Source organism: Cebus imitator, unplaced genomic scaffold (genome assembly GCF_001604975.1).
Source record: "Cebus imitator isolate Cc_AM_T3 unplaced genomic scaffold, Cebus_imitator-1.0 Scaffold234, whole genome shotgun sequence".
Classification (NCBI taxonomy): Eukaryota; Metazoa; Chordata; class Mammalia; order Primates; family Cebidae; genus Cebus; species Cebus imitator.
This window is the reverse complement of record NW_016107549.1, coordinates 1898174-1909941: the sequence shown is the minus strand read 5'-3', so window position 1 is coordinate 1909941 and position 11768 is coordinate 1898174. Positions and strand designations below refer to the sequence as shown.

Here is an 11768-nt window from a genome sequence, read left to right as displayed (position 1 = left end):
TGGGTGTGGTGTCGGGTGCTTGTATAGTATTTCTTTCATTTTTCTTTACAAGTCAAACTAGACACTACTATTGGAGAGCAATAAGCCTTATAGTGATAACAGTAAAGATGTAGCTGTAAGTTATGTGTTCAAGGTGCTATTAAATTTCTAACAATTGAGTCATACACTAAATGTTTGGAGACCACAAAATCATGTGTGAACCTCTTATGAATTGAGTACACCTCTCATCCTGGTCAGTCTCACCCATTCTCCTCTACATATATTGGCTGTTTCAGGACTCAGTGGCTTTTGAGGATGTGTCTGTGAACTTCAGCCAGGAGGAGTGGGCCCTGCTGGCTCCTTCACAGAAGAAACTCTACAGAGATGTGATGCAGGAAACATTCAAGAACCTGGCCTCTATAGGTAAGGATGACATCATTTTTTCCTTTTTTTTATTTTTATTTTATTTTTGAGATGGAGTCTTGCTCTGTTCCCCAGGCTGGAGTGCAGTGGTGCAACCTCAGCTCACTGCAACCTCTGCCGCCTGGGTTCAAGAGATTATCCTGCCTCAGCCTCCCAAGTAGCTGGGATTACAGGCACCTGCCACCACGCCCGGGTAATTTTTGAGTTTTTAGTACAGACCGGGTTTCACTATGTTGGCCAGGCTGGTCTCACTCCTGACCTCAGGTGATCCACCCGCCTTGGCCTCTCAAAGTGCTGGAATTATAGGCATGAGCCACCACACCCAGCTGACATCATTTTTCATATAGTCAATTAGAGAACTAGCATTTCTTGCTCATTATCACTATTCCAGGATTTGGAATCTGAAAAGGGAATACTTCAGTAAATAAACCAGGCATGGTTACAGCTTTTTTTTTTTTTTTTCCAGACCACTTAGGGAGATACAGCTTATTTTGAACCTAGAATCTAATAATATTTGTATGATTTTTAATAATTTATTATGATTATTCTGGATCTATACTTTAGGGAAAAAATGGGAAGACCAGAACGTTGAAGATCGGCACAAAAACCAGGGGAAAAATCTAAGGTGAGTTGCACTCACAAGAGATAGCAGTGTTCCTTGAAAGAATCTTAAAAATGTCAGGACACTTTTAAAACAAGAAATAAGCTCAGCTCCAACTGTATTTATTTATTTATTTTTGTTATTATTTTTTCTTGAGAGGGAGTTTTGCTCTGTTGCTCAGGCTGGAGTGCAGTGGTATGATCTCAGCTCACTGCAGCCTCCACCTCCCAGGTTCAAGTGATTCTCCTGCCGCAGCCTCCTGAGTAGCTGGGATCGCAGGCATGGGCCACCACCCCCAGCTAATTTTTATGTTTTTAGTAGAGACAGGGTTTTGCTATGTTGGCCAAGCTGATCTCAAATTCCTGACCTCAGATGATTCACCTGCCTCAGCCTCCCACAGTGCTGGGATTACAGGTGTAAGTCACCGAGTCCCAAATTTATTTATTTTCAGAAAATGTTTAACAAAATTGTTTTCTCAAGTGACACAGATGTCCACTGATTGAAAAATACTGTACTTGGGCTGGGCACTGTGGCTCATGCTTATAATCCCAGCACTTTGGGAGGCTGAAGCGAGTAGATCACGAGGTCAGGAGTTTGAGACCAGCCTGGCCAACATAGTGAAACCCTGTCTCTACTAAAAATACAAAAATTAGCTGGGCATGGTGGCACACACCTATAATCCTAGCTACTCAGGAGGCTAAGGCAGGAGGATCACTTGAACCTGGGAGGCAGACGTTGCAATGAGCCAAGACTGCACCACTGCACTGCAGCCTGCACAACAGAGCGAAACTCCATTTCAAAAAAAAAGAAAGAAAGAAAAATATTGTCCTTGGAAACAGTTTTTGTTTGTTCATTTATTTTGTGAGAGTCTCACTCTGTCACCCAGCTGGAGTGCAGTGGTGTGATCTCATCTCACTGTAACCTTTATGCCCTGGGTTCAAGCAATTCTCCTGCCTCAGCCTCCTGAGTAGCTGGGATTATAGGTGCACACGACTACACCAGGCTAATTTTTGTATTTTTTGGTAGAGACGGGGTTTCACCGTGTTGGCCAGGCTAGTCTCAAACTCCTGAGCCCAAGTGATCCACCCCTCTGAGCCTCCCAAAGTGCTGGGATTACAGGCATGAGCTACCATGCCCAGCCTTGGAAACAGTATTTTAAAGCCTCATATATAACTTTAGGACGCCAACGTAGGCAGATCATTTGAGCTCAGGAGTTCGAAACCAGCCTGGGCAACAAGACAAAACCCTATCTCTACAAGAAATAGAAAAATCAATTGGTCATGGTGATGCACACCTGTAGTCCCAGCTACATGGGAGGCTGAGGTGGAAGGATGGATTGAGCCCAGGAGATCAAGCCTGCAGTGAGCCGTGATTCCATCACTGTACTCCAGTCTGGGCGACAGAGCAAGACTGTCTCAAAACAAAACAAAAACCATACATCAATATTATCGTTTTGATAATAGCTATCAGTGACACAAGCCCTCTTGGATAACATTGAGTATATTCATTTTCAAACACTTCAGCTGGGCACGGTGGCTCATGCCTGTAATCCCAGCACTTGGGGAGGCAGAGGCAGGTGGATCACCTGAGGTCAGGAGTTCAGGACCAGCCTGCCCAACATGGTGAAACCCCCATCTCTACTAAAAAAAACTACAAATATTAAATGGGTATGGTGGCAGGCGCCTGCAATTCCACCTACTCAGGAGGCCGAGGCAAGAGAATCACTTGAACCTGGGAGGCAGGGGTTGCAGTGAGCTGAGATCATGCCACTGCACTCCAGTCTACGTCACAAGAACAAGACTCTGTCTCAAAAAAACAAAACAAAAAAAACCCAATTCAGACAGGGTAGAAAACGATTTCCCTGAAAATGATAAAAAAAAATTTAGTTCTGCTGCCAGGAGTGGCTCATGCCTGTAATCCCAGTACTTGGGGAGGCTAAGGAGGGTGGATCACATGAGGTCAGGAGTTCAAGAGCAGCCTGACCAACATGGTTAAACCCCATCTGGGTGTAGTGGCACATGTCTATAATCCCAGCCACTTGGGAGGCTGAGGCAAGAGAATCACTTGAACCCCAGAGGTAGAGGTTGCAGTAAGTTGAGATCACACCATTTCACTCCAGCCTGGGCAACAAGAGCAAAACTTTGTCTCAAAAAAAAAAAAAAAAAGAAATTTAGTTCTACTACCTGATAATAAATGTAAAATCATTAATACTCAACCAGTATTACTGTGCTTCTAATTTTTTACAGAAGCCATATGGTGGAGAGACTCTGTGAGAGTAAAGAAGGTAGTCAATGTGGAGAAACCTTCAGTTCCAGTCTCTGTGTGACCAAGAAGACTGCCAGAGTAAAATTAGATGAATGTACTGTCTGTGGAAAAGTCTTCATGCGTCGTTCGTCCCTTACTAGACACATGAGGTCTCACACTGGATATGAGCTAATTGAGAAGCCATATAAATGTAAGGAATGTGGGAAAGCCTTTAGTTATCTCAAATCCTTTCAAAGACATGAAAGGAGTCACACTGGAGAAAAACCCTATAAATGTAAACAATGTGGAAAAACCTTCATATATCATCAACCCTTTCAAACACATGAACGGACTCACATTGGAGAAAAACCCTATGAATGTAAGCAATGTGGGAAAGCTCTTAGTTGTCCCAGTTCACTTCGAATTCATGAAAGGATTCATACTGGAGAAAAGCCCTATGAATGTAAAAAATGTGGGAAAGCCTTCAGTTGTCCCAGTTCTATTCGAATACATGAAAGAACTCACACTGGAGAGAAACCCTATGCATGTAAGGAATGTGGGAAAGCCTTCATTTCCCACACAAGTGTTCTAACACACATGATAACGCACAACGGAGATAGACCTTATAAATGCAAGGAATGTGGGAAGGCATTCATTTTTCCCAGTTTTTTACGAGTACATGAAAGAATTCACACTGGAGAAAAACCCTATAAATGTAAACAATGTGGTAAAGCCTTCAGATGTTCCACTTCCATTCAAATTCATGAAAGAACTCATACTGGAGAGAAGCCCTATAAATGTAAAGAATGTGGGAAATCTTTCACTGCACGCCCAGCCTTTCGAGTACACCTCAGAGTCCATACTGGCGAGAAACCCTATAAGTGTAAAGAATGTGGGAAAGCCTTTAGCAGGACCAGTTACTTTCGAATACATGAAAGGACTCACACTGGAGAAAAACCCTACGAATGTAAAAAATGTGGGAAAACCTTCAATTATCCTCTAGATCTGCAAATCCACGAGAGGAATCACACTGGAGAAAAACCCTATGAGTGTAAGGAATGTGCAAAAGCCTTCATTTCTCTTGAAAACTTTCGAAGACACATGATCACACACACTGGAGATGGACCTTATAAATGTAGAGACTGTGGGAAGGCATTCATTTTTCCTAGTGCGTTACGAACACATGAAAGAACTCACACTGGAGAGAAACCCTTTGAATGTAAACAATGCGGAAAAGCCTTTAGTTGTTCCAGTTACATTCAGATCCATGAAAGAACTCACACTGGGGAGAAACCTTATGAATGTAAGGAATGCGGGAAGGCCTTTATTTATCCCACAAGCTTTCAAGGACACATGAGAATGCACACTGGAGAGAAACCCTATAAATGTAAAGAATGTGGGAAGGCCTTTAGTCTTCACAGTTCCTTTCAAAGACATGAAAGAATTCACAGTTGTGAGAAACCTCTTGAATGTAAGCAATGTGGTAAAGGCTTCAGTTTATCCACGTCCTTGCAAAAACATATGAGAATGCACACTCGATAGAAACTCTATATATGTGAGAAATAGGGGAAAGTTTTCACTTCTAACAGATACTTTCAAAGTTATGAAAATTTCCACTGAAGAGAGAAATCCTATAAATGTAAGTAATATAGAAATCGAGATACAGGATAATTCATGTACAGTCAGGTACCACATAATCGTGTTTCAGTTAGCAATGGACCATATATAAGTTGGTGGCCCCTTAAGATTATATAAACAGCTAAAACATTTCTACCACCTGCGATTTAGTAGCAGTAGTAACACCACAGCACAGCACATTAAGTGTTTATGGTGATACTTCTGTAAACCTGTTGCATTTCCAGTTATATAAAAGTACAACAGCTGGGTCTGGTGGCTCACACCTGTAATCCTAACACTGGAAGACTAAGGCAGTAGGATTACTTGATGCTGGGAGTTTGTGACTAGCCTGGTCAACATAGACCCCCATCTCTACAAACAATAAAAACATTTTCTAGGTATGGTAGCACGCCCTGTAGTTCCAGCTACGTGGAAGGCTGGGGCAGGAGAATTGCCTGAGCCCAGGAGTTTGAGGCTATAGTGGAACAAGATCACAGGATGGCAGTCCAGCATGGGTGATAGAATGAGACTCTGTATAAAAAAAAAAAAAAAAAAGGCTAGATTCGGTGGCTCACACCTATAATCCCAGCACTCCGGGAGGCTGAGGTGGGAGGATCACTTGAGGTCAGGAGTTCAAGACCAGCCTGGTCAAATGATGCAACCTTGTCTCCATTAGAAATATGAAAATTAGCTAGGTGTAGTGGTGCCCCTGTAGTCCCAGCTACTTGGGAGGCTGAGGCAGGAGAGAATCGCTTGAACTCGCAAGGTGGAGGTTGCAGTGAGCCGAGATCCGCTACTGCACTCTAGCCTGGGCGACACAGCGAGACTCCATCTCAAAAAAAAAAACTACACAGCACATAGCATTATGTGCAATATATACTTGATAATAAATGGCTATATTACTGGTTTATATATCTACAATATTGTTTTAGAATGTATTCCTATTTTTTTAACAGTTAACTGTAAGACAGTCTCAGGCAGGTCCTTAAGGAGATATTCCAGAAAAAAAGGGATTGTTATGATAGGAGATGACAGCTGCATGTGTGTGAGTGCCCCTGAATGTCTTCCGGCGGGACAAAATGTGGAGGTGGAAGACAGTGATACTGATGATCCTCACCCTGTGTAGTCCTAGACTAATGTGTGTTTGTGTCTTAGTCTTTAATAAAAATAAATAGAAAAAAACTTACAGAATATGGACAAAATATTTTTGTACAGCTGTACGATGTGTTTCAAGCTAAATTATGACAAAGTTTTTTTTAAAAGTTTATAAAGAAAATAACGTACAGTAAGTTAAGGTTTAATATTGAGGAAAAGGTGTTTTTAATGAATGTAGTGTAACCTAAGTGTACAATGTTTATAAATTCTGCAGTAGTGTACAGTAACATCCTAGAACCTCACATTCACTCACCATTCACTCACTCACCAGAGCAACTTCCAGTCCTGCAAGCTGTGTTCATGGTAAGCATCCTATGCAGGTGCATCTTTTTTTGTCTTTTATACTGCATTTTTACTTTTGTGTATTTTATATGTTTAGACTCCTACTTAACATTTTGTTACAATTTCCCGCAGTGTTCAGTACAATAATATGTTGTACAGGTTTATAGCCTAGCAGCAATAGGCTGTACCATACAATCCAGATGTGTTGTAGCTGTACCATCTAGATCTGTGTAAATCCACTTTGTGATGTTTGTACCATGAGGAAATCACTTAACACATTTCTTGGAACATGATTAAGCAATTTCTGACTATATGATGCTTCAGAAAATTCACACCATGAAAGACATGTTATAAAAGTTAAGGCCAGGCATGGCGGCTCACACCTGTAATCCCAGCACTTTGGGAGACCGAGGTGGGCAGATCTCCTGAGGTCAGGAGTTTGAGACCAGCCTGGCCAACATGGTGAAACCCCATCTCTGCTAAAAATAGAAAAATTAGCTGGGTGTGGTGGCATGCGCCTGTAATCCCAGCTACTTGGGAGGCTGAGGCAGCAGAATCATTTGAACCTGGGAGGCGGAGGCTGCAGTGAGCCAAGATTGCCCCACTGCAGTCCAACCTGGGCAACACAGCAAGACTCCGTCTCACACACCAAAAAAAAGTTAAAAGTATTTTTTATCAGTGACTCATTCTTCAAGTACATGTCTGGACTATGTATGAATTGTGACTTATTTTGCAAGAAATCTTGGAAGCAGGATAATTCTGTAAGAACTCTTTAAGCAGTAGTCAAAAGTTTAAAAGGTTGTGTTTTCTCATTAAATCAATTAGTAAAACTTTTCTATTTCTCTTGATGTCTTGATTTATGGGTAAATTGAAGTGTATTTTTTTCTTGTACTTAAAGACCAGTGTTAGAAGTGTATTTTTAATATACAATTTGTTTTAATTTGTATATTATTTTTCAGTTGTTTTCTGAATAAACAGACTATTGAATACTGATACATTGGTAATTGTAGGATTTTTCCTATGGGCCTCGTGTGGAAGACGGTGCATATATTACCCATTATATATTTATTTTACCTTTCTTTCTTTTGCAAAAAACTACTTTTTAAATTTCTTGGCCAGATATGGTGGCTCACTCCTTTGCAATCCCAGCACTTTGGGAAGGTAGTTTGAGACCAGATACGATGGTCTTGGCCAGATGCAGTGGCTCACTCCTTTGTAATTCCAGCACTTAAGGTCAGGATTTCGAAACCAGCCTCACCAATATGGTGAAACCCTGCCTCTACTAAAAATACAAAAATTAGCTGGGCATGTTGGAGGGCACCTATAATCCCAGCTATTCAGGAGGGTGAGGCAGGAGAATTGCTTGAACCTGGGAGGCAGAGATTGCAGTGAGCTGAGATCATGCCACTGCACTCCAGCCTGGGCGACAGAATGAGACTCCATATCAAAAAAATTAATTAAAACATAATAAATTACTATCAGCTAGAATGCCCTTATTCCATTTTCCTTTTTTTAAAAACATCTGGTATAAGTTGGTAAGTATGTGAAGTTTATCATACAGTCTTATGTGAATTATTCTTTTCACCTTTTGTTCTTTGTAATTCTAGCTGGGATTTGGATAGCAGAGTTTGAATTCAGGAGGGACATCTGTGATAGGATAATAAAATCTAGAGCTGGACATGGCTCTCCTGCTACCTGTCAACACAGGTAAATTTCGTAGAATCTGTTCCCTTTATAGGTCCGTGTTCAGATTCACTAATAGCCTCACTTGCATGAGATCTTCCAGGAAGAAGTGAAGAAGACATAAGTCAGGTATTGGAACCCTACCATACAAGGAGACAGTGCTTCCTGCTTATTTTCCCGGTTATTTTCTCTGCTAATCAAAAGTACGCTGAAAACACACTCAGCTACTTGACTTCCATTCTCAGGAGATGTGTTGGTTTCCACAGTTGTCTCCACAAGCTCCACATCAAAGATCCATCTACAGTTTGGATTTTCCTTCTAGCCTTAGTGTGTGCCCTGGGCATTTAATTCAGACTATCATGGTTGGCAATGTTCGCTGAAGTTCTGTCTTCCCTCTCTGAGGTTTAATTTTTATGGTTCTTAGTGTATTAATGCCATTAGGGACTATGTATTCCTGATAGTGAATGAGATTCACTATGTATTCCTGATTCCCTAATGGCATTAACAGAACAGCTACAGTGAGACAGTCAAAAGAAACTGCATGGGAGTTTGTTCCCCTCCTGTGTTACAAAGTGACTACTCTTCCCCCATCCTTCCATTTGAGAATAATCACCTTTGGACAAATGGTGGGTGTTTCCAACTATTGCTGAATGTTCTCCCTCAGTATATTTTCATTTATGTTTGGTTGTATGCACCTAAAAATAATGCATTTTTTTGTGAGGTAAAAGCTTCTTAGATATTTCTTAGAAATATTTTGTTAACTGTTTCCAAACCACATGTATACTACCAAATATTATCATTGGCTGGGTGCAGTGGCAGTGGTTCACTGCTATAATCCCAACAATTTGGGAGGCTGAGGCAGGAGGATTGCTTGAGGCCTGGAGTTGGAGACCAGCCTGGGCAACATAGCAAGACCCCATCTCTCTTTTTTTTTTTTTGGAAATAGAGTTTCACTCTTGTTGCCCAGGCTGGAGTGCAATGGCATGATCTCAGCTCACTGCAACCTCCCCCTCCCGGGTTCAAGCAATTCTCCTGTCTGAGCCTCCTGAGTAGCTGGGATTACAGTCATGAACCACCATGCCCGGCCAACCCCGTCTCTATTAAATCAAAAATACATAATTATACTGTCTTTTCTGTTTCCTGAAAGGCTATATTAAAATATCCCATTACAGTCATGAATATTCAGATCAACTTTGTCATTTTATCAAGATACGTTCTGACTCAATATTAGCATGTGCATTAAAATTCTGGTATTTTTCCCTGAGACATTTTTTATTCTTATACTTACACATTTTGTCATAAAACGAAATTCTCTTCATGATAGCAGTGGCATTTTCAGTGCTCTATGGCCAGCAATCACCAGGGTCACACCTGTATTCAAAATTAATTACAGCAATACAGTAGTCAGTTCTGAGCCAACATTTTGCTTTCTGTGGTTTTAGTCATGATCAAACACAGTCCAAGACACTTAATGGAAATTTCCAGAAATAAGAGTTTCATGAATTTTATTTATTTGTTTATTTTGAGGCAATCTCACTCTGTCATCTAGGCTGGAGTGCAATGGCACAATCTCAGCTCACTGAAACCTCTGCCTCCCGGGTTCAAGCAATTCTCTCTCAGCCTCCCGAGTAGCTGGGATTACAGGTGCCTGCCACCATGCCCAGCTAATTTTTGTATTTTTAGTAGAGACAGGGTTTCACCATGTTAGTCAGGCTGGTCTCAAACTCCTGACCTCAGGTGATCCACTCACCTCAGCCTCCCAAAGTGTGAGGATTCTCCCCATCTTACACATGAAAAAACCTAAGCACAGACAGCACAGGGTCTTTCCCAAACTCATATAACTCAGAATCATGGAATCTCAAAGTTTTAAAGTTCTAGTGTGTTGCACCACCTGTCAAACTTTTTTTTTTTTTTTGAGATCAGGTCTTGCTCTGTCACCCAGGCTAGATTGCAGTGGTGCAATCACAGCTCACTGCTGTCTTGACTTCCAGGGAGGGATCCTGCCTCAGCCTCCCAAGTAGCTAGGACTACAGGTGCATACCTGCATAAGCAGACAGAAAATTTGAATGAGGCCATGCTAGGTGCCTTACGCCTGTCATCTCAACAGATTGAGAGGCCAAGATGGGAGGATGGTTTGTGCCCAGAAGTTCCACATGACAGTGATTGCACCACTGCAGAGCAACCTGGGTGACAGCGAGACTCAGTGGTGTTAAAAAAAGAAAAAGCAAGAGACATGAGAGAGAAGGAAGGAAGGGAGGGAAGGAGAAAAAAGAAAAACAGAACTGAGACCCCATCTCTACAAAATTTAAAAAATTAGCTGGGTGTGGTGGTGCACACCTGTGATTCCAGCTATTCCGGAGGCTGAGGTGGGAGGATGGCTTGAGCCCAAGAGTTTGAGGATACAGTGAGCCATGATCATGTCACTACACTCAAGCCTGGGTGATAGAGTTCATGTCAGCCATGCTCCAGAACAGGCATGAATGCTATGCATATCATAGCCTATAATTTGTACTGTGACATTAACGTTGTGTTGATCTAAAGCAGAATTGATGAGTACTTGTTCTTACACTAGGGACAATAAAGTATGTGGAGTCTTAAATAAGGAAAAAGGAATCAGGCTGGCTGGAGCAGGGGAAGCAAAAAGAGAAGGCAGATAAGCTGTAAGTCTGCCTTTCTTTTTTTGAAATGGAGTCTTGCTCTGTTGCCCAGGCTGGAGTGCCGTGGTGCAATCTCAGCTCACTGCAACCTCCACCTCCTGGGTTCAAGCTATTCTCCTGCCTCAGCCTCCTGAGTAGCTGAGACTATAGGCCTGTGCCACCATGCCTGGCTAATTTTTATATTTTTAGTAGAAACAGGGTTTCACCATGCTGGCCAGGCTAGTCTCAAACTCCTGACCTCATAATCTGCTCACCTCAGCCTCTCAAAGTGCTGGGATTACAGGCATGAGCCACAGTGCCCAGCCAAGTCTGCCTTTCTTTATGCTCCAGGACACACAGCCCTCCTGCACAAATAACACAATATTCCTGTGCCCAGCAACCACCAAACCCTTCGCTGATACAAAAAAAAAAAAAAAAAATCAAGTTGGCTGGGTGCAGTGGCTCACATTTGTAATCCCAGTACTTTGGGGGAACAAGGCAGCCAGATCACTAGAGGCCAGAAGTTCGAGACAAGCCTGAACAATATGGCGAAACCCTGTCTCTACTGAAAATACAAAAATTAGCTGGGCATGGTGGAGTATGCTTGTAATCACAGCTACTTGGGAGGCTGAGGAATGAGACTTGCTTGAATCCGGGAGGCTGAGGTTGCAGTGAACTGAGATCACACCACTGCACTCCAGCCTAGGTGACGGCAAGATTCTGTCAAAAAAGGAACGGAAGGGGAGAGGAAAGAAGGGGAGGAGAGGGGAGGGTATGGGGAGAGGAGGGGAGGAAAGAGAGGAGGGAAGGGGAGGGAGGAGGGAAGGGGAGGGGAGGGAGGAGGGAAGGGGAAGGGAGGGAGAGGGGAGGAGAGGAGAAAAGGAAGGGAAAGGGAGGGGAGGAAAGGGAGGAGGGAAGGAAGAGAAGGGAAGGGGAGGGGAGGGAAGGGGGAGGGAGGGAGGATGCAAGTTAGCTCCCTGCAACCTTGGAATTTTCAGTACTGCACAAAGCCCTGTTCAGCACACAGCACAGCACCATTCTATGAAATCCCCAGCAAGCCTTTGTCTCCTTGCAGTCAGCTTCTCTCTGGCTGTGCTGCATGTTGCAACCCTGCAATGTGTTTTCATACTTTTTTTTTTTTTTTTTTT

General features: G+C 42.5%; 1 protein-coding gene across 2 annotated transcripts in view; it reads left to right on the top strand.

The window, feature by feature from the left end:
• Positions 1-7136, top strand: part of ZNF791 (zinc finger protein 791) — a 22190-nt gene extending 15054 nt beyond the window's left edge. Inside the window, exons 2-4 of one of the 2 annotated variants that reach the window (XM_017497839.2) lie at positions 276-402; positions 967-1027; positions 3250-7136. In XM_017497839.2, coding sequence (XP_017353328.1) covers positions 276-402; positions 967-1027; positions 3250-4789 — 1728 coding nt within the window. In that variant the 3' untranslated portion in view covers positions 4790-7136. The remainder of the gene's footprint in view (positions 1-275; positions 403-966; positions 1028-3249) is intronic. The other variant, XM_017497840.2, reaches the window with a different exon arrangement.
• Positions 7137-11768: the final 4632 nt, after the last annotated feature.